This window comes from Myotis brandtii, unplaced genomic scaffold (genome assembly GCF_000412655.1).
Source record: "Myotis brandtii unplaced genomic scaffold, ASM41265v1 scaffold270, whole genome shotgun sequence".
NCBI classification, from domain to species: domain Eukaryota; kingdom Metazoa; phylum Chordata; class Mammalia; order Chiroptera; family Vespertilionidae; genus Myotis; species Myotis brandtii.
This window is the reverse complement of record NW_005360273.1, coordinates 687,303-710,012: the sequence shown is the minus strand read 5'-3', so window position 1 is coordinate 710,012 and position 22,710 is coordinate 687,303. Positions and strand designations below refer to the sequence as shown.

Here is a 22,710-nt window from a genome sequence, read left to right as displayed (position 1 = left end):
CTAACATGTTACATATTAGATGTCATCTCGTTCAGTTTCCTTAGAGGTAACATATTAGAGTAATCCACATGTGACTTCTGGTTTTGCCCAGTGCTAACCATGACTCTCTCTCTTTCTCATTTTATATCTCTCTCTAAAAGAAGCTATTTAGATCTGTTGATACCATAAGCTTTTGTGGAAATCGTGGGATTTATTAGATTGTAAGGAGCAGAGAGAGGAGGAGTTAGCTGCACTGCACAGCACAGCACACAGCCTCTGACAATACATATCCACTAGACCCGTGGTCGGCAAACTGCGGCTCGAGAGCCACATGCGGCTCTTTGGCCCCTTGAGTGTGGCTCTTCCTAAGCCTTAGGAGTACCCTAATTAAGTTAATAACAATGTACCTACCTATATAGTTTAAGTTTAAAAAATTTGGCTCTCAAAAGAAATTTCAATCGTTGTCCTGTTGATATTTGGCTCTGTTGACTAATGAGTTTGCCGACCACCGCACTAGACAGTTGCTGTTTATCTCAATTCTCTCTTCAGCCCCACTCTCATCCCATTGGAGATCCCTTCCTTTCTCTCCCTCTTCCTACCAACCCAGCCCTCACTCCTGTGCTTCCTTCTTTGTGCAGAGTGCCCAGGTGCCTTTGCTGAGGGCTTACTAAAAATCTGTCAGCAAAAGCGTGTCTCTCAGGAAGGCAAGATAGAGGTGAAAATGGGTTATTGTTTAAAAAAATTATTCCAGATCGTTACATTGTACAATACATAGTTTCTTTACTTAACTGTGTTCAACTGATTTTTAGATCCAAAAACAGAGCCACAAAATAGTTCACTTGATTTCTCAAAAGTTTTAAGCAATCCCAAATTTTAGTTTTCCTGGCATTCTTACATAAGACTTTTTTACCCTCTGGTATTCCTACCTGCCTTCTACCAGACATAAGATGGATGGTTCCTGCCAGATGTCATCAATTTACATCAAAACTTATCTTTCTTGGCCTTGCACATCTTCTCCCCACACTCCACAGCCCTCTTCTACGAGAAGCATGGAAGAGATAAAGGGTGTGGGGAAAATTAGCTTTTGGCTATGTTCCTCAACTTTGACCTGTGTTTATCTGCTAGCTTTCCTCTAGCAATATGTTTTAACAAAAGAAAAAAGAAAAAACCCCAAAGCAGGTGGCTGTTTCTGTTTTCAATGCCATGGAGAGCTGGTCACTTTTCTGAGTTCTGGGATCATTCCGTGGAAGGCTCCTTCAGAAGTCACTAGTTTCCTGGCATAGTTCCTTATCTTACCGGTTTTCACAACCCGTTTTCCAAAGCCAGAGATCACAACCATCTGTTAAATCTCACTTTCTACATATGCATGCTGTCAGGTGGAAGATAAACAAGGATTGTGTGTCTAAGTCCCAATTCATTTCCATTGTTGGATGGGGAAAACGAAGTTTTAAAATGCCTATAATGCTGATGACAATTTTACAGTTTCATGAAATCCAACTTGGCATTTCATCAAACACTTCTTTATTTAATTTTCTTGATTGATTGGGGTGACATTGGTCAAGATGAACATATAGGTTTCAGGTGTGGGTTTCTTTGGTACAAAATCTGTATATTGTACCATGTGCCCACCACCCAAAGTCAAATCTTCTCCTGTCACCTTCTATTGGGACCCCTTCTCCCCTGACCCCCTTCCTTCTGGCAACCACCACCCAGCTGTTTGTGTTCATGAGTTTCAGTTAAATATCCCACATATAAGTGAAATCATATGGTTCTTAGCTTTTTCTGGCTGACGTATTTCATTTAGGATAACATTCTCAAGGTCTATCCATGTTGTTACAAATGGCACTATTTCATCCGTTCTTATGGCTGAGTAGTATTCCATTGTGTATATGTATCACATCTTTATCTCATCCTCTGTCATGGGACAATGCAATGTTGGTTGTTTCCATGTCTTGGTCACCGTGAATAATGCTGCAATGAACATTGGGTGTGTATTTATCTTTGTGAATGCATGATTTCGAGTTTTTTTCAGGTATATACCCAGGAGTGGGGTTGTATGGTAGCTCTATTCTTAATTTTTTGAGGAATCCCCAGACTGCTTTCCTTAGTGGTTGTACCAGTCTACATTTCCACCAGCAGTGAATGAGGGTTCGCTTTTTTCCACAACCTCTCCAACACTTGTTTTTGCTTGTCTTGTTGATACTAGCCATTCTAACAGGTGTAAGGTGGTATCTCATTGTAGTTTTGATTTGCATTTCCCTAATTGGCTTTGAGATTGAACATCTTTTCATATATCTATTGGCAGTTTGTATGTTTTTTTGGGAGAGGTGTGTTTTCAGGTCCTCTGCCTACTTTTGGATTGGGTTGTTTGTTTGTTTGGTGTTGAGTTTTATAAGTTTTTTGTATATTTTGGAAATTAAACCTTTGTCGGGAGCTACTGTTTGCAAATAACATCTCCCCATCAAGTTGGCTGCCTCTTGGCATCAAACAGTTCTTATGTGCAAGTCCTTTGCTAGGTGCTGGGGACACAAATGTATGAGATATTTTCCTTGCCTTTGATGAATTTACAATCTGGACAGCAGGGTCATTTGACAGTAGTTATTAAGTCATAAAGATGTTCCCACTCTTCATAATTTATTTTAGGAGGTAAAATTCGAATACCGCCATTTCTCCTGCTTTCGGTTTCTGCGCCTTCGCAAAGCTTCCAACAGGCAAATGTGGGACAGAGCATTCCGAGGTTCCAACCTCTGTGGTCCCTGGGAGCCCCCAGGAGGAGGCCCAGGGAGTACTTTGCCATTTTCAGTGGAAAACAAGTGGTGGTTACTAGCTATGATGACTCTGTACTTTGGGTCTGGATTTGCTGCACCTTTTGTTATTGTAAGACAGCAACTGCTTAAAAAATAAGGATATTTAGTTGATCCATGAAACAGATATAAAGAGCATTTTGAGAGGTGCAGTCTCTCTGAAAAAAAAATGTATCAAGCTGTTGAACTCAACCTACTAGATGTGTTTGTAAATAAATGTATGGCAGTAAGGATTTAATGCCTTTTCTCTGAAATACGAAATGTGATAATTGAGCATGTGTGTACTTTTTCATTTGGGTATTATCCCAATATTAGTTTCTTGACCAAAAATATGGGATGTAGCTTGTTTCTTGGTCTTAAAATCTGAGATGTTATTTACAAGGACACAACCTTGTTGGTAATTTATGTTATAAATGCAAACTTGACTTTAGTTCTATACTAATTTCCTTTTTATTTAAAGGGGAAGAAAAAATTTACTTTTCTGTCTTCCCCTTTACCTCAAAGAAGTGCATTGGTTTATCTCCCTGAGTGATAGTTAATTATGAGGAAAACCAGTGTTGTATACAGATTAAGTTCAAGAGCTTTATTTTTTCCTTTAGACCTATTCCCTAAAACGGAAATATTTGTCTTAATAAATGTTCCACTGACCAATATTAGTCTTGTGTAGACTGAAACAAAAGTACAACATTTGAAATGTAAGGTAATAGCATGTAAGGTAGAATATAGGAAATAATTACTAATTTATTCTGGTGCTTTGACTAGTAGAAATGGGTATAAAGATGGCTCTGATTAGTAATTGTCCCCATGAATCAAATTTGAGTAATGAAATGCTGCTTGCCAATTAAATTTTAGTGACTTAATTCCTAGGGCTTTGTATTTGGGCCAGAAAATAGTAATCAGCTACTAAATGTTTTAATCGCAATTTGGTTACTTTGGGAACGTCACTGGTGTTAGAAGAACACTGTAACCAAAGCTAAACTGGTGGTCTGATTAGCCTCCAGAGTTTGGGGGAGGGGAGCCTGTATTTAAAACTAGAATATCCACATAAAGGTCTATATTTCTGGATTCTTGAAAAGTTGCTCTAGATCAGTGGTTCTCAACCTTGGCTGCACATTAGAATCACCTGGGGATCTTTTTAAAATCCTGATTTCTGAGCCTCACCCTCCAGAAATTCTGTTTCTTTTTGTTACTAATGTTGTGGCCCCACCCCATAACAAAGAAACAGAATTTCTGGAGGATGAGGCCCAGAAATCAGGATTTTAAAGATTCCCAGGTGATTCTAATGTGCAGCCAAGGTTGAGAACCACTGCTCTAGGTGGTTCTACACATCCCTTCATGGAACAAAATGGCTGCCTCTGTCAGTCTTCATTTTAACATTGGATTTCCTACAGGTCCCTACTGTTGAACTGATTTGATAGAACCTTACATTTTTTATTTGTTTTTCTGGGATGGCCTATCTTAGACTTTTAAATATATATATACTAGAGGCCTGATGCACGAAATTCGTATAAGAGTAGGCCTTCCTTCCCCCAGCTGCCGGCACCGGCTTCCCTCACAGAGGGAGGCGGCCGTGCCCACCCACTGCAGCTGGCTGGTTGGTGGCCTTGGGGCTCCCTCTGCAGGGTGATCATGGGGCGATGGCCAGGCCCCCGGCCAATCACATTGCACCTGCCTTGGCTGGCCTGGTGCCAGTGGGTGTCATAGTGTGGTCCTGAATGGTCATTCTGCTGTTCAGCCCTTTGGTCAATTTGCATATTATGCTTTTATTAGGATTTATATAGGGTATATACTTTTTTATTGATTTCAGAGAGGAAGTGAGAGGGGAGAGAGAGACTGAAACATCAATGATGAGAGAGAATCATTGATTGGCTGCCTCCTGCAAGCCCCCTATTGGGGATTGAGCCCACAACCCCGGCATGTGCCCTTGACCGGAATCAAACCCGGGACCCTTTAGTCCGCAGGCCGATGCTCTATCCTCTGAGCCAAATCAGCTAGGGCCTATCTTAAACTTTTTAATAACTACTTGGCAACTACTTAAATAATGGATGCAACTTAATCTAAATGACTGTCCAAACATTCCCTATACTTCAGTGTCATTGTTTTTTGATTATCATTGATGTTAGCCTGTGTTTGTTGAGTTTTTCTATGGAATATCAAGGCTTTCTACCTTTGCGAAAAGAATAAACAAGAGTAAATTTATGGTTAATAAAAAAAAAGAAGTCAAATGCAATGCAAACTACATGGGGGGAAAATGAGTTTATTGCAGCATTAATCATAAGCAAAAGAACTGAAGCAACTTGCAGAGAGGTCAATAATAGAACATTGTTAAGTAAGGATTGAAATAAATATCATCATTTAAAATAATAATCTTGCTAGAAGGAGTCATTGAGGGGGGAAAAGGAAACATATGTAATAACTTCAACAAAAAAGATTTAATAAAAGAGAATACAAAAATTAAAAAATAAAAAGATAAAAATAAATAAAATAATCTTGAAGGCAAAACAAAGATTAACCCTAAGCATATACTACTTATATTTACTACATTCAATTTCATGATGATGCATGCTCAATCTAATTTTTATAGTTAAACAGATTTAAGGACATATATACCCTAAGTACTATGGTATATTGGGTCAGGGAGCTTATAAAAATTAGGACAAGGAGAGGCTAATTATTTAAGTAATTTTTAAAATTTATTTGAGAGAGGTGAGAAAGAAACATTAATTGGCTGCCTTCTGAACGCACCCCTACTGGGCATTGAACCCACAACCTGGGTATGTGCCCTGATCAGGAATCAAACCTGACACCTTTCGGTGTATGCCCTGACCACACTCCAACTGAGTGACACCGGCCAGGGCAAGACTAATTCTTTTATTTTAATTTTATTTTTTTCTTTCAATTTGTCAACATTCATTTTTTTAAATTTTATTTTATTGTTTAAAGTATTATAGGTAGTAGTACATATGTCTCCTTTTTTGTTCCCCATTGACCTTTGTGCAAGAATAGGCTTGCCCCCCCCCCCCCCCTTGCCCCCCCTCACCCCCCCCCCAGTGTCTTGTGTCTATTGGTTGCACTTATATGCATGCATACAAGTCCTTCAGTTGATCTCTTACCTTCCCCCTCAACACTCCCCAGCCTTCCTGCTGTAATGTGACAGTCTGTTCAATGCTTCTCTGCCTCTGTATCTATCTTTTTGTTCATCAGGTTATAATGGTCTTTATTTTCCATAAATGAGTGAGATCATGTGGTATTTTTCTTTCATTGCCTGGCTTATTTCACTTAACATAATTCTCTCCAGTTCTATCCATGCTGCTGCAAATGGTAAGAATTCCTTCTTTTTATAGCAGCGTAGTATTCCATTGTGTAGATGTATCTTAGTTGGCTAATTCTTTTAAACGCCCTAGAATTGTACATTGGCCACTGGGAGGAGCCTTTTTATAATGTTTCTAATTTTTCTTTAGGAACCAAAGTCTAAATTTATGCAGATGAAGTTCTAGATGTTTCCATGACTGCCTCTTTGAACCTCTAAAAATCTCTTCTGTGCAGAGCCTCCAAGTTTTTTTTTTAATAAAAGAAAAAAGCTAAATGCATATTTTCATTACCAAATAGCCAAAAGAATAGTCTTCCAATAGAGAAATAGTTCCATAAAACTAAGTTATGATACCTTAACTACATGGAGTATTATGTAACAATGAACATGACAGTTATGAAAAAGCATAAACATGTTTGTTAATTCAATAAGTAAAAAATTAAAAATAGAAATTATTAATCTTGAATATATGTATAACAATTTTAATTGCATAAAGACAAAATCTGCAAGAGAATATGTAAGAATGTAAATAGTTGTGTTAGGGTTGTAAAATTATAGGTGAATACTTTTCTGTTATCAATTAAAATATTTTACAAAGAAATAAAAAGAAAGATGCTTAGAGTTATTTGTTATATTCTGCTGAATTCATCATGACAGCCCATCTATGAAAGAGGAAGACATATTTCTCTTTTAAACTGAAAAATGTTTTGAAGATCCAAACTAATTCAGTGGTAGAAGGTAGAGTATGATATTATAGAAGTGTACTTTTTAATTTTCAGGCAAATGTAGGCTGGAACCCTGCTTCTACCATGTTCATAGGAAAGGCTGCCGAAATTCTGATGCTCGGATTCCTTATTTCTAAAGAGAATAATTTTTAAAAACCTACTTTGCCATTTGTCTTGTTTTTATTTACATTTGTTTTGCTTTAATGACACTAAGTGCCTGGTACCTACTTGGTACTCAGTAAATGTGGATGGTTTGTGGGAGTTTATGTAAAGCCTTATAGGACTGGGGGCATGACTGTGACCTTGAGTTTGCTTCCATGAAGGGCCTGGCTCTTCACTAAACTACTTCAAGGAGGACTTGGGGGGACAGAAAGATCTGGCTTCCGTTAGTGCTCCTTTGTGCAAAGAGCAGGATACAGATAAAAGGATAAATAACCATTTCTTTCATATGCCTTCTCCATCCCTTCACCCATGAGGTCTGACTGACATGTGCAGGGGCTTGTAAATACCAAGGTCCTCCCTTCCAGTCCGACAGGCAGCAGAAGGGCTGGTGTTAGCAGTGACCTTTACCAATTACTTCGTTCCACCGTCATCTCTCGGTCCCCAGAGTGGTAAGATCTTCCCAGGTCTACTTTCATACGGCATCGGGGAAAGGACCAGGAGAGGGGGAAATGTTGAGTTTCAAGTTTCTGATCTGGTTTTCTGTAACCAGCTTAATAAAAGTCCTAAGGGGGCAGTTCAAAGCAAACATCCTGCTGACGGGAATCAGTTGTCAATCCTCTTGACAGAAATTAGCTACCATTGCAGGGAAAGAGATGTTGCAAGCCAAACCTGCATTACACTTGATATCTTTAAAGGGCCTGGTGTTCCTGCTTTGGAATGACTCAACGAAATGTCCTTAAGGCGTCCCTTGGGAGACTTCTCTCCTGTCCCACCTATCTGTGGTCCTTTGACCACACCCAAACTTTGCTCCCACTCTCTGAATTTCCCAATTCTCAAGGATTTGTCACACTGAGTTATTATAGCACCCCAGTTCACTTTCACTCTCTTAATAGTAATGTGGAAATTACTCATGTTGTTGACTCCTCAAATAAATTTGTAATGATTTTTGTCTGAGTTGTGACATAGTATGCTTCCTTGATATCTCGAATCCAAAGGATATAGACTGAAATGGTCACAAAGCTTACTGATAAGAGCTAGAAAACAGAGGTCTGATGGCAAAGTGGCCATTAGAAGAAAGACTGTAAACTTGAAAGGTGAACAAGCAGATATAGAATAAGCAATCATGTACAAAAAGAAACTATGGTAGCCCAGCCAGTGTAGCTTGATGGTTGAGCGTTGACCTATGAACCAGGAGGTCACAGTTTGATTCCTGGTCAGGGCACATGCCTGGGTTGTGGGCTCATTCCGCAGTAGGGGGTGTGCAGGAGGCAGCCGATCAATAATTCTCTCTCATCATTGATGTTTCTCTCTCTCTCTCTCCCTCACCCTTTCACTCTGAAATCAATAAAAATATTTTTTTAAAAAATAATTTCATGAATGAACAAATGAAGGAACTCTTATGAACATTCAAAAGAGACAACACATCTGAGTTCATACATTACAGTGTGATAAATCTTGTGATTGATCTTGTATCATAAGAGCTTGATTTGGACTTTTCAGGATTTTCTACATATACAATCATGTCATCTACAAATAAAAACGGTTCACTTCTTCCTTCCCAAAACCAGTGGTTCATTACTCATAGTTCATTCTTTTGCATTGTTGTGTAGTATGCAAATCCCCAAAAGCAAATGCAATATTACTTTTCTTATCTAATGGTCTGACTTTTGATCGACATCCAGGAGAAGAAAAAGCCAGGATCCTTTCTCCTACATGAAAATGCCCTAAGGGCCTATGGAATAGACAGAGCCAGTCCCCACAGCCAGGTCTCTGCTCCAAAGGAGAGGAGAGGAGATTTTCCACTTCTGGAGAACACTAACTGAGCATTGTGAGCAAATAGGGCCATAAAGAGCTGGCCTGCCTCTGTGGTGTTCCCCCAGCATGCTTCAGTTTTTCCTAGGCTGCTGCTGGAAGGAAATGAAACACATCAAAGACGTGGAAAGGTGGAGAGAAGCCACTAGGTACAGACTCACTGGCTATAGGACAGTGACAGCTAACAGCGGGGATGGAGACGGAGCACATCAAGCAGAAAAGCACAACCATCTGGGATAATTTACTGCAGAGAAAATACCCGGAAACACACGGAGTGTTCTCTGAAGGCAGCACTGGGGGGCTGCCAAGTTCAGAAATGGAGGTTCATGAGGGAGAACTGGATGAAAGTTATGCCCAGAAGACGAGGAGAGGATCTAATATTATTTACGTGCTTTCCATCTCTACTCTCCCCATCTCCCCATCTCCCCCTTATTAAAAACCAATCCTGTGATAATTTTTTCCCAATTAAATGAGACGTCAGTGAAAATTAATAAAATACCTTTTTAATAAGAAAATAAATTTCAAAGGGAGAACCTAAACCTAATAGAACAATTGCTGTGTGATGGACAAGCAAGGGTAAATGGCCCAGTAGTCACAGAATGAAGCATGTAGTACAGTTTATAAAGATACATTAAGTAGATGAAATTAAAATGCTTCCATGCTGTAGGGGCAAATTTATTTACCCGGACAGTCTGATTAGCCAGTGGCATTATGCAAAGCAGGTATTTATAACCTAAGCCTTAGGAACTTGACATTTAATAGTTTCTCTTTTTTTTTCATACTTAATTATACAGAGAAAAATATATTTGATGACAATGAGAATGTGTTAATGGGTTGACCATAATCGTGTGTGTGTGTGTGTGTGTGTGTGTGTGTGTGTGTGTGTGTGGTTTATTTGTCAGTTTTCCCAGCTTAGAGCTTGAATTCAAGAATACATATTACTGGAACAGATTTTCAACCAATTTTAAAATGTCATTTGCCATCATTATAATACATCTGTGTAAAGGAGGAAAATGATAGTATGGATAGTTTTAAGAGGCAATAATTAGAGAGCAATTTATATTTGCTTTAAGGATGTGTGTCTATGTGTGCCTACCTATACCTGCTTTCTTGGTATTCCAGTGTGTAGGTCTGGCTTGAAAAAACTTCTAGCCCCCCTTGACCTTAGGAAATGAAGAACGAAGAGAGTTCGGCTTAATTCCATCCAGTAGGGTGTTTGAATATCTGCTATGTTTTGATTAGTGATATTAAGTAACAGAAAGCATCTCTTTAGCAGCTTCAACCCCAAAGCAGATGTGTGTGTGTGTGTGGGGGGGGCGGGGGGGGGGTCAGGGGAGACTACATGAGGATGCAGAGCAAGAAGGCATCTGGATCTCAGGAACAGAGAGTAACCAAGACCTAGAAAGCTGTCAGGACCCGCTCTGCCTCTCTCTGCTGGCTGCCTCATTCTTTTCCCTCTGTATTCTGAAGCCCTTTCTCTTACTTCTTTAGACCTTGGACAGAAATGAGCTTGTGAAACATCTGCCTAGACCTAGACAGACTAGCAATCTCAAAATCACTGTTTCCTATCTCCAGGACAGGGAAACATGCTGGCCCCGTTTAGTGTAGGTTAAGCCTATCATCTGTGTTAGGTGTGACAAGATCACATATAGAGAAGTGGCTAAGAGGGAAATGCCCCTGAAGAGGAGGAGGTAGTTTCCAGAGAAAGGCAATTACTTAGAGGTAGGCAGACAGGCTCTACATTGTGTTTGTACATGATTTAGCCCAGAATAAGCACCATGGGAACAAAAGAGATGCTTATATCATAGCTTCTGTCTTTACGAAGGTCGCGATCTCATGTGTACGTGAAGGAGTAAAATTGAGGACTGTGATTAAATACTGAAGTGCTGGCTTTGATTCAAAGGCAGCTGGATATCAGGGGAACATGGTGGAACGTAAAAAAGACATGGGTGCAAAGCTTCACTCTGCCTCCTGCTCTTATCTGTTCTTTGTGGGTCACAGGTTATTCTTTCGTGGGTCTTCATCTTACTTGTAAAATGTGGATAATTATATTCCACTTAAAGGCGTTTTGTAATGATTCAATGCAGCACTTAACAAATACCTAACACGGTGGAATCCCAGGTTACAACAGTTTGTTTCAATGAGCCTGTGGCCAACAACCTGGGTGGATTGCTGGACTAGATGTTGGGAACAGAATTAAGACATAGACATTGGTTATCCTTGAGGAAATCGCAGTCTGTTGTGGTGGGAAGGAAGCAGATGAACAGATAAGCTCAATAAAATGTAGCGTTGAGCCCTGGCTGGTTTGGCTCAGTGGATGGAGCGTCGGCCTGTGGACCAAAGGGTCCCAGTTTTGATTCCGGTCGAGGGGCACATATCCAGGGTTGTGGGTTCGATCCCCAGTGGGGGGCGTGCAGGAGGCAGCCGATCAGTGATTCTCTCTCATCGTTGATGTTTCTATCTCTCCCTCTCTCTTCCTCTCTGAAATCAATAAAAATACATTTTTTTAAAATGTAGCGTTGACTAGGATTCTGGATGTGATTGATCTGTGATGGACCTGAGAAAGTTTTGCAAAGGTGCTGGGACATAGGCAAGGCCTTATGCAGGTAGGTAGGTTTTGAACAGGAACATTGCTTATCAAAATGGGTTTAAAAAGACCCTTTCCAAACACTGCTGGGCTCAAATAAAGGAACTAAGGAAATGATACAAATTTCAAGCAGGTTTCTACATGGTAAAGGAACCTAGAAAATCCACGCTGTGGATTATGCAGTTGTAAGTAGCAGGACATATTTTTTAAAAAATATATTTTATTGATTTTTTACAGAGAGGAAGGGAGAGGGATAGAGAATTAGGAACATCAATGAGAGAGAAACATCGATAGGCTGTCTCCTGCACACCCCCTACTGGGGATGTGCCCACAACCAAAGTACATGCCCCTGACCGGAATCGAACCTGGGACCCTTCAGTCTGCAGGCCGACGCTCTATCCACTGAGCCAAACCAGTCAGGGCAGGACATATTTTTTTGAGCTCCGGGGAAACAAAAATACTCAAGAACAAAAATGTATGTTTGATTTAATAGTGTAAGTTCAGAAAATACATACCACAGGCTAACACTAGGTAAGTTTCAGAACCACTCTTTGCTAGATTAACTGGAAGAAAAAGGAAGACATGATACCAGCGTTTGACATTTAAAGTTGCTGTTTCAGTACACTTGTCAAAGCCAGCCAGGGTGCTTTGCCATCTCAGAACAATTTGTTCACTTAGAAATTAGAGGTGTTTGGGCCAATAAATCGAAATTTATTTTGTAGTAGTCATTTCTCTTAATGGAAGTGTTTTCCAGATGTTGCCTAAGTCTAGTCGTCCGGGCCCTCTTCCAATAAATGAGGAAAGTTTGATTTCATTGGTTGTCACTGTTGATTTTGTCTAACCTTTGGACTAATGGGTTCATCCCAGTATATCTGCACTGATATATATATGACTTCCAGGACACTGGAGAAGTTCATCTATCCTCTTACCGGTAAGTGTCAAAGTCAACTTGCTTCGTGGAATTAAATGTTTTCAATTCAATAGGGATAAACTTTATTAAAGGTTTTTGAAATAGCTTTGTAAGGATAGTAGTTGGACAGTTTGGGAAAAGATCACATTTCTGCAGTCCACCTGTTGGAAGCTGGTAAATTGATATTGAGAATGAAGGGGAAGTTGGAATGGTAACTCCTATGTTGATCAAATTAAATTTTACTGAGGCTGGTTATTTTGTTCCTTAAGATAGAATTTCAACCTTGCACTGTAAGTACCTGTTTTAATGTTAATAGAATTTTAAGATAAGTTTGTATTCTATGGGGGGAATTCTAAAGAATTAAAATGTTCAATGACATGACTGAGATGGTGACTTGATTTCTTCTGCATAAGATTAAATCTAATCATCAAATAATTACTATAGAAGGAAAGCTGACTAAAAGTCTTGCTTCGAGAATGGGGTGGTTTTATCCTTAAATTGCATTTTAAAAGTTACCAAAACATGAATGCAGCACAGGCATGAGCTCGTGGTGAGATTAAAGAGGAGTTTTCTGATCCTTTTGTTTTCTTCTCAGCGATGGCCATGGAGTGGAAGATACTTCCCATTCACTTGTTGCTGCTACTTTCTGTTTTCTTGATTCAGCAAGTTTCTTCTCAAGGTACCTTAACCATCAAAAACTGTTTTATTTCACAACTATTTCTAATCATTCAGTTCTGACTCTTAGGCCAACCAAAGAAATAGACGTCTAAAAATGTATATTTAAGTTTCATGCAGAGTACAACCTTATTATGTAAAAACGTACCTTTTATGAGCATTTTGGAATTCTCACTCTTGTCTCCCGTGTTACAGAATCTTTCAAGAAGTTTTGAGCTTTTCTATAGAATAATTTTTGTATTCATTAGCCCCAGGGTTATCCCAAAAGTTAAAAAATACATATACAGATGTTGCTGGGGTGATACAATATTATTTGATTAACTGATAAGATCAGTATTTAAATAGCATATAATTTTTATCTAAATGTTTATAAAGTATTGATAAAACACTTCAATGGACATCTGCAATATTTGAAATGGCATTTTATTAATCTTGAAAATGCTCTCTTTCTTATATAAGGACTGTTCATCCAGATATGGAATTACACAGATGTGAATGTCATTTGATATGAGGTGCATGATTGTTATGGTGAAATTACATTTATGAAATAGACATTTCCAGTAAAATAATTAAAATTCTCATGAACCTGAGCAAGAAAGGTAACTGCCTGCTATGGGCATAGTTTCAGAATCGCTGAGATAAGAAAAGATGGAAAATGCATGAAAGCAAATATAAACATTTCAAAAGGAATGGTGACGGCTCTGGTATCTCCAGACCCCGGTGCTCTTTCATGATAAATTACAATGTTCGTAGCACTGGGTGCGTTTTTCTAACCCACCTTTCCTCTGTGATAGTCAATTGTTCACTAAAATGGTTTACTTTCCTTTAAGTAAATGAATTTAAAATTAGCTATTAAAATGAATAGCAAGAGAACTACAGACATTTAATCTATGAAAATAAACTTTTCCTGTAAAGATATTTGATTTCCTATTTCAGAAATCTGCTAACGGTAAATAACATTTTGATGTTGCATCTGCTTTTCTTGCCTTCTCAACCTCTCCCCATTCCCTTTTTTCTTTATATATAATATATGTATTTATATACATACACTATATATGCATCTGTGTGTATTGTGTGTATATGTATGCAAACACTTCTGAAAGTTTTCCTAATATTTACTGTTTAATTTGCATATTAAGACCTTTACTCTCCTGGACTCATCATTTTGAGATTTTTTTTCCAGTGTGTTTTGAAAGTCCTTCTATGGATTTAGGACATTGCACCTGCCAATTTATATTCCAGAGACAGATTTAATGGTTGCTTTTCCATGGTTATCTCTTCAGGGAGGATTTCAAGGTGTTTTTCAAATGATTTTGAAACTATATTGGAGGATAATTATGCTTTTGGTTTTTTTTTGGTTTTTGTTTTACCCAAAAATATTCTGTTCATGACCTTTACGTTCATGTCCAGGTCTTATTTCAATAGTTATTCATTTTGCAGTCATTTTAGCAGTGGTTGTAAACATCTGACTTCCCTGACATTTAAAGAACCCAGTTCCCCCGACCAATAAAAGGGAAAGGACACCTAGGAGAGTTTGTGCAGGTATAACCAGCTTTCTTTAAGCTCATCAAGAACAAGAGGCACTGTGATTGTTGGGAAAGTTTGGGTTTTAGAATCAGATATATTAGAATTCAAATTCTAAATGGGCTGTTGACTTAAGATCTATAGTAATAAAAGCATAATATGCTAATTAGACCAGACATCCAAACGACCTTCTGGATGTCATTCCAGGTGTCCTTCTTGATGAAGCCACAGCAGTGGGGGCTGAGGCAGAGGCACATAGGGGCGATCAGGCAGGAAGGCAGAGGGGTTAGGGGCGATCAGTCAGGCAGGCAGGCGAGTGGTTAGGAGCCAGGGGTCCCAGATTGCGAGAGGGATGTCCAGCAGTAGGACATCCCCCCAGGGGTCCCAGATTGCGAGAGGGTGCAGACTGAGCTGAGGGGCCTTCCCCCCACCCCTCCTCATGCAGGAATTTCGTGCACCAGGCCTCTAGTAACTATATAATTTAGGGCCAAATCAGGACACTTCTGAGAGTGAAAGAGGTCAATATGAATAATTAACAGGTATTCATTGACTTATAATATGCATATGCTGGACCTATTCACTAGCTTGGGTGCCCTGAAGCAAGTTATTAAAATTTCAATCTTTCAGCTTCCTTATCTCTGAAGAGAAGCTACTCAGAGTCTCTTGGCAACATTTTCAAAAGCTTTAGAGATAACGTATGACTCAGTACCCAGCACAGAGAGGCTCCAATGATGGCAACAAGCCATCATCTTAGCAACATCAGGAGAGCTGTAGCTGCCACCCACCTTCCAGGAAAGGTGCAAAGCTCCTACTTTGATTTTCAAAAGAGTATTTGTCTTCTCAGTCTAGGAAAAGAATAAAGTGGGTCTTATAAAAGATCAGGCAAAGATCACCTGGACCTATGGCTAATTATCATCCCCATCCTTGCCCAACGGATACAATTCTCTCTCCCCAAATGGCTCTATCCTCCTCCTGAGATCTCTCCCTCTCTGTAAGTGGTTTGGCCGTGTTTACCTATATTGTATGATTTTAGATGTATCAAGCTGTGCAGGGAGATGTGGGGAAGGGTATTCTAGAGATACCCCCTGCAACTGTGATTATAACTGTCAACTCTACATGGAGTGCTGCCCTGATTTCAAGAAATTCTGCACTGTGGGTAAGTGCCAAGAGCTGGCATCTCCCCTGTCAAGCATCGCTGTTCTTGAGAGTCCCTTGCTGTGCTCTGTTCACACTATTGCGCATCTTGTTGCTCAAGTGTCTTTCCCTTCCCTTGCATAAATGTCGCAGCATGCTGTACCTAAGGATGGTGTCAAAGCTCGTCACTACTGGGGGAGTTTAAGCGGGGCCTGATCTGTCACTTGCACAAGGTTTTTGATTAGTGCCAAATACAATGTCTTGTCTTCAATAGAGACTTAACACTGTGACTCTGGAATCATGAAGTAAAAAGTAATGAGTTGTCATTGCTTAGTCAGGAGGCCTTTCAGAAGTTTCACCAGAAGAATCTATGGTCCTAAAATCTTGTCTATTACTTGACTTTTTAAAAATATATTGGCATGTTTCTAAATTACCTAAAAATGGCACTTTAATGAAGCATTGGTGTTTAATGATGAGTTTCAATGAAAACCAAAAGGTTTGAATGGTAGGTAATATTTCTCTTGAATATATTTTTGGCCATTTTAATAACACGGAGACATGTCATATTTAATTTATAAAAATTCTAATTGCCTCAAAGTTATCTTTGCTTTTAGAATTTGCATGTGAAGCTCATAAGTATATTGTTATGTGTTGTTATGTGTTGTGTTGTGTTAAGGTAATTATTTCAAATAGGCCTTGTTGGAGTCATTGGATCTCTAACCAAGGTTTTTTTTGTGTGTGTGTTTTTTTAAAATAAGCAAGCCTGTCTTACAGAGTCCATGCCATGGATTAGGCTATGTCTTTCACCTCTACTAAAATTTAGTTTTAAGGCACTAAATTTACAAGCAAACCTACCAAGAATTTGTTAATAGTTTGTCCTAATAAAGGTCTCTGCATTATAAACAGAGACCTTTAATTCTGAGCTGAAACATTGATCCATTTGGAATATATTGTTGTAGGATCTGAATATTAAATGAACAGAAATCTATTACAATGAGTGATGTGAGGAGGAAAAAAGATGGAGGGATTTCCCATGAAGGGTCATTTACTATTGAAACATTTCCCATTGTCCATACATGGAGATGACTTGGGTAGCATTGGGGTGTCTCTTGGAACCTCGAAGGGCAAACATGTTTCCCCAAGTCCCCATATTTCTTTCTTGACTTGGGCTGTCTCCACTTGGGAAACCATCCATTTTCCTAAGCAAAGGACTTAGAAATGCTCTTGGGGGCTCTAGTGGACTAGAAAGAAGGTGGGAAAGGGCTTCCCCCTTCACGGGTGTGGCTGTGTCGTCCTCAATAATCCTAATGCGCAATGTTTTGTTTTGCTCTGGGTAGAGCTCTCCTGTAAAGGCCGCTGCTCCGAGTCCTTTGAAAGAGGGAGGGAGTGTGACTGTGACAACCAATGTAAGAAGTATGGCAAGTGCTGTCCCGATTACGACGATTTCTGTGAAGGTAAGCATCAGTCCCAGGGGGTGCTTCGGGGCGCAGCCAGAGCTGTGCACACACCTTGGCCTCACTGATAACATCTGACACGCAGTACGACCCTCTGAGGTGTTGATTTCACTAACATTTAAGTTATTTCATTCTAATTTTGTTTCAACAAGATGAATTGGGGGACGGCCTCTCCCAACAGCACTCCCTGGCTCAGCCAGGCTCCAGGAACGCAGGTTGAGTAACAGAGGGTGGGCCTCAGTGTAAATGCTTCTCTCTGCAGGTGTGGTTCAGTTTCAGGTTAAATCAACAGTAACTAACTCCCTTGGTGATTTCTTGTCTCACCTGAATGGTCAGCTGTCCTTTGAACTATCTGTGCTTTACAAAGTAATGTTTTTCAGTGTGTATTTAAATATATTTTATTGACTTTTTACAGAGAGGAAGGGAGAGGGATAGAGAGTTAGAAACATCGATGAGAGAGAAACATCGATCAGTGCCTCCTGTGCACCCCCTACTGGGGATGTGCCTGCAACCAAGGTACATGCCCTTGACCAGAATCGAACCTGGGACCTTTCAGTCCGCAGGCCGACGCTCTATCCACTGAGCCAAACCAGTTAGGGCTTCAGTGTGTATCTAAAGGGAGAATCAACACTTTTTTGCTTCTCTGAACTAGAACATTGTGAATTAGTTTAAGGCACTAAATTTACAAGCAAACCTACCAAGAATTTGTTAACTGTGCATTGTATGTCTCTTCCCATCTTGACAGTCTCTCTCTTTCCAAGTCCTGTGCCTGATAGTCAATAACAAAGGATAGTCTCATCTTAAAATCTTCTCTGGTTATGGGTCCCGAAGGAGTACTCTGAGAGTGTAGTAAAACCATCTAAATTTTACCAAAAAAAAACCCCCAAGATTTAAAAATATTCTTAAACAATGGGTTTCTTTCTGTTACCAACTGTTTGTTCTTAAAGCCTTTTGTTAAAACAAGACAATTTGTGGAAGCAAGTGTGGATGTACATTGCTTGCATAACCCGAGCATTTTATTTATTTAGACAAGGCTGCACGCCCGCTCCTTTCCAGCAGTGGAGAGGGCAGAAAGCTGTCAGGCAGCTGAGCGGAGGGGCCTTTTTTCACCGTTCACTGTTTTCACTGGAAAGCATTCCAGGAATAACGGAGAGGACACCCTTGTAATGGAAAACTCAGAGCAGAGTCCCTGCAGCTTTCAGAAGAACCCATATGGGCAGGACATGTTTACTCACCGCCCTGAGAACCGTGCTGGCTGTGAGAACGCTAGGAATGCATCTTGGGCAGAGGATAGGTGGGGAGTGAGGAAGCATGGAGAGAACCTGTTAATGAAGATAATGCCTTAGGCTACTACAGGGTGGATCAGATTGCATGAGGTTTGTGGAAAACACGAGGAAAATGAAGGAACCACCCAGAGCTTCAATACTTCATTTTTAAAGAATAGCAACCAATTTATCTTGTTAACTTGCCACTCAGTTGTTTCAAGATTGCTGGAGACTGCTTGTAGGCATCTGTAAATCTCAGTGATCACATTTCAAGAACTGGAGGAATCGGCAGTCGAGCTATGAACGTGGGTGAGAAAGGCCAAGAGGTTAAGTGTGTGTTGAAGATCACTAGTTAGTATGTGGCAGAGCAGTTTCTCAAATTGAGGTCCTTGTCGCTTTTGTAGGGGGGAGAAAGGGAGAGGTGCGGTGGTCAGTTCATGGAGACGGCAGCCATAGCGTTCTGAGATGCTTGGTAAGAGCAGCGGGTTGATGGCAACCCTCCACTCCCCAGAGCGTCCCCACTGTTCTCCGCTTCCCACTTTCCCACGGGTCCCTCTCCTCTTCCTCTGGTTCCTAATGATCAAAACATGTCTCTCTTCTGGACATGAGAAGAGGTGGGAGGAGGGGTGACAAAAGTTTGAAAGAAACACATCAAACCATGAATAGCTGTTTGACTCGGGGAAGGGCAACAAGTTTTGAGAAAAGCATCATGGGAAGCTGTGGAAGTTTTACAAAAGTGAATATTCATTTAGAACTTTCATGATAATTGGCATCATTACTTATAAGAGAACATGGAAACAAAAAATGTAATTACTCTATTTCTCATCCACATGCAATTATTTTCACCACAGAAGGCAGACAAAACAAAAAATGTAATTACTCTATTTCTCATCCACATGAAATAATTATTTTCACCACAGAAGGCAGACGCAAGGGATGGAGTTTATAAACCCAAGCACTTTTTAGATAAATACCTCCAGAAATCATCTAGAATAAATAACTGTTTGCAAACAAAAAAACGAAGTTCAAAAGGAATTCACACTTTTCCCTAAGGTCTCAATGAGAGCCTTGCAGGACCAGGACTGGAATTTTCCTGAGCCCTGAGCCTTTGCTCCCTATCATGAGAACCAATATTTTATAGCAACACATCCTCAGAATTAATTGGTTTGGAGTAGTGTTGGGCCACAGCCTGCCTACACTGGTTTTCACCAGCATCTACTCTTTTTTTTCTTTTTAAAAAAATGTTTTTATTGATTTCAGAGAGAGGAAGGCAGAGGGAGAGAGGATAGAAGCATCAATGATGAGAATCATTGGTGGGCTGCTTCCTGCATCCCCCCTCCCGCCCCTACTGGGAACTGAGCCTGAAACCTGGGAAAGTGCCCTGACTGGGAATGGAACCATGACCTCCTAGTTCATGGGTTGACGCTCAAACACTGAGCACGCCGGCCGGGCAAACCAGCATCTAATCTTGAAGACAGATGCATCCATGGCTTTCACAGTTAGAGTTGCTGATGAGTACAAACAGATGTTAACCGACCTGTCTTGCTTGGCCTCAGTGCATAGCCCCACATCACCACCATCTTCAAAGGCTGCACCTCCGCCTGCAGGAGCACGTCAACCCATCAAATCAACAACCAAACGTTCACCCAAACCAACAGACAAGAAGACGACTAAGAAAGTTATAGAATCAGAGGAAATAACAGAAGGTAGGAAGATGACAGGAGGAGGTTTCTGAGATGAAATAACCTATAGGTGACTCCTCATAGAACAGTATAATCTTATGAGTCGTTAAAGGCTCATTATGCTTTTTGTTTACTTAAGTCAAAGTTTAAGCCAAAGTATAAACCCTCAGATATTTATTTTCCTTATTTACTGAACCCAGTATGGGTTTAAGTTAAAATAATCAGAGGAAACAAGTCTTAATGTTAAAAAAGCAAGACCATGATTTTTTTTCAGATTACATTCTGTGAGTTCTGAGAAAGTTAATAGTTATGTTGCTATTATCTGTCATAAGCTCTGGTATCTTGCTTTTAACTGGAAAAGCAAGACCATGATTTTTTTTCAGATTACATTCTGAGTTCTGAGAAAGTTAATCGTTATGTTGCTATTATCTGTCATAAGCTCCGGTATCTTGCTTTTAACTGACAATTAAATTAGAAGGGCAGTTGATTATGCTACCGTTAAATAAAATCAGAACACAGACATTTATTGATTAGTAAATAGCATTTCTTGTTGTATTTGGACTGGCAGTTCTTTTCTTGCTTTAAATCACAATTGGTGTGATCACTTTTTTATTTGATTTATAGAACATTCTGTTTCTGAAAATCAAGAGTCTTCTTCCTCTTCTTCTTCTTCCTCTTCAAGTATTCGGAAAATCAAGTCTTCCAAAAATTCAGCTGCTAATAAAGAATTAAAGAAGAAACCCAAAGGTTTGAGCATTGATAAAGATCAAAGACTATATCAATGCCATAACAATAATTACCTAAAGTAATGCGTGTTGATAGAGTGATTTAAAGATATTTTAATATTTGGGGAGGGAGGTGTATAACTCTATAAAAGCTATTTTAGAAAATACCAATGCAAACTTCCTTTAGGAAATTAGTGCCAAGCAGCTAAGAAACCAACTAAAGCAAAGGGTAAGATGCTCTAGAAACTGTGAAACCACAGGATGGCGCCAAAGATGATTGTGGTTTTCTATTCCAGTTCCTGACATCGTTTTTCTTTCTTCTTTCTCTTCGTGTTTTCATTTTTCCTTCTCCAGATTTTTTATTTTACTTAACAAATACTTATATACTGCTTTAAAATGCTAATTTATTAAATTCTCATACACCTCTCTGGGAAACTCAGTATTACTCTCGTTTACAAATCCTCTTTACCGTTTTCATAGTAAATTAGATGTCATATCTGGCTGATTTTTCTGTAGAAAATGTACTACAGAGTAGGCTCTTCCCTCCTGAAAAGAGGTTCCCTTTGTTCTGCTTTTTATTTCCTGAAATTCTAAACGATATTCTCTTTCCCCAGGAAGTACTGGATTTTGGATACTGCAGTTCTAAGGAACTATTTCCTGGGTGGTTGTGATTTCCCCTGAAGCCTTCTCTCTAAATGAATAGCCAGATATTTAATCTTTGAGTCATCCAGAGATTCCTGCACCCGATGGAAGTGCAATACATGTTTGCTGAATGAACTCATCTCATGATGTGCCCCTGGGGCTCTGTAGTTCACCTGTGGGGTAGCTGCTATGGCAAATCCTGTTAACTAGGGTCTTTTAGCTGCCATAGCATCCTAATTTCCTTTCTATACCCATGGGACTGGGCAGAAGAATGAGAAGAGCTAACAGCCCTGGGTATGGAAATAACTCAGCAGGGGCCAGGGGGGTGACTGGAGCATCCTTGGATGTAGCTGTAGAGGCCTCTCAGCTAAGGATGCAGTGAATCTACAAGATGTTGGAACTAGGTTTCCTGGAGAAAGGGGAACTGAGCAATGAGGAAGAGGAGGAGCAGAGAAAGGGAAGGCCAAAGAGCTTTAATGTAAAGAGATGAATTAGTGTTATTGATTGTATGGGTAATTTCAAATTCGACACGTGTCTCTGTCTATTGTAGTTTTACTTTGCATTTTACCCCTTATCTCATTCATTCCCTAAAATAGCCCACTAAGACAGGTTGAGTATTTAACATTTTACAATAAATTAATAGACATATTAGAGGTTAGCAACCTGCCCAGAGTCACACAGTCAGTGATAAGAATGGGAGCTTTACATAATTACTAAAGACAAACTATTCAAGAATAAAGGATGTATATTTTTTTCTCTAGTAAAAGATAACAAGAAAGAAAATCCTAAGAAGAAACCTGCCCCGGAACCACCAGTGGTAGATGAAGCTGGAAGTGGATTGGACGAAGGTGATTCCAAGCCCACCCCAACTCCTGACACGCCCACCACTCAAAGCACTAAAGTTACCACAACTTCCAAGGTTACAACAGTGACAACAGTAAGTCCTAAACCCAGCCCGTCACCGAAACCTGAAACATCCAAAGACACATCTTCAACAGCAAGTAAAGAGAAAACGGTTGAAACTAAAGAGACTTCTAAAACAACAAAAGAGACTTCAGCTAGTACATCAGAGAAGACGACTTCAGGTAAAGAGACGCGAAGTGCAGAAAAAACATCTAAAGATTTGGAAGCCACATCAGTTTCTGTTAAAACTACAACCGAAGCTGAAACTACAACCACATCTCTTACACCCACCACTCCTCAAACGCCTTCTCCCACCACCACCACCAAGGAACCTACAACCACCCCCAAAAAGCCCGAGCCCACCACCCCTAAAAAGCCCGAGCCTACCACCCCCAAAAAGCCCGAGCCCACCACCCC

The 22,710-nt window shown here is 39.9% G+C and overlaps 1 protein-coding gene across 1 annotated transcript in view; it reads left to right on the top strand.

Moving 5' to 3' along the window:
• The first annotated feature begins 12,292 nt into the window (after positions 1–12,292).
• PRG4 (proteoglycan 4) overlaps positions 12,293–22,710 on the top strand; it is a 17,493-nt gene continuing 7,075 nt past the window's right edge. The window contains exons 1-7 of the mRNA XM_005868495.2: positions 12,293–12,310; positions 12,885–12,968; positions 15,522–15,644; positions 16,960–17,076; positions 19,898–20,047; positions 20,648–20,770; positions 22,152–22,706. Of these exons, the coding sequence (XP_005868557.2) occupies positions 12,887–12,968; positions 15,522–15,644; positions 16,960–17,076; positions 19,898–20,047; positions 20,648–20,770; positions 22,152–22,706 (1,150 nt within the window). The 5' untranslated portion in view covers positions 12,293–12,310; positions 12,885–12,886. The remainder of the gene's footprint in view (positions 12,311–12,884; positions 12,969–15,521; positions 15,645–16,959; positions 17,077–19,897; positions 20,048–20,647; positions 20,771–22,151; positions 22,707–22,710) is intronic.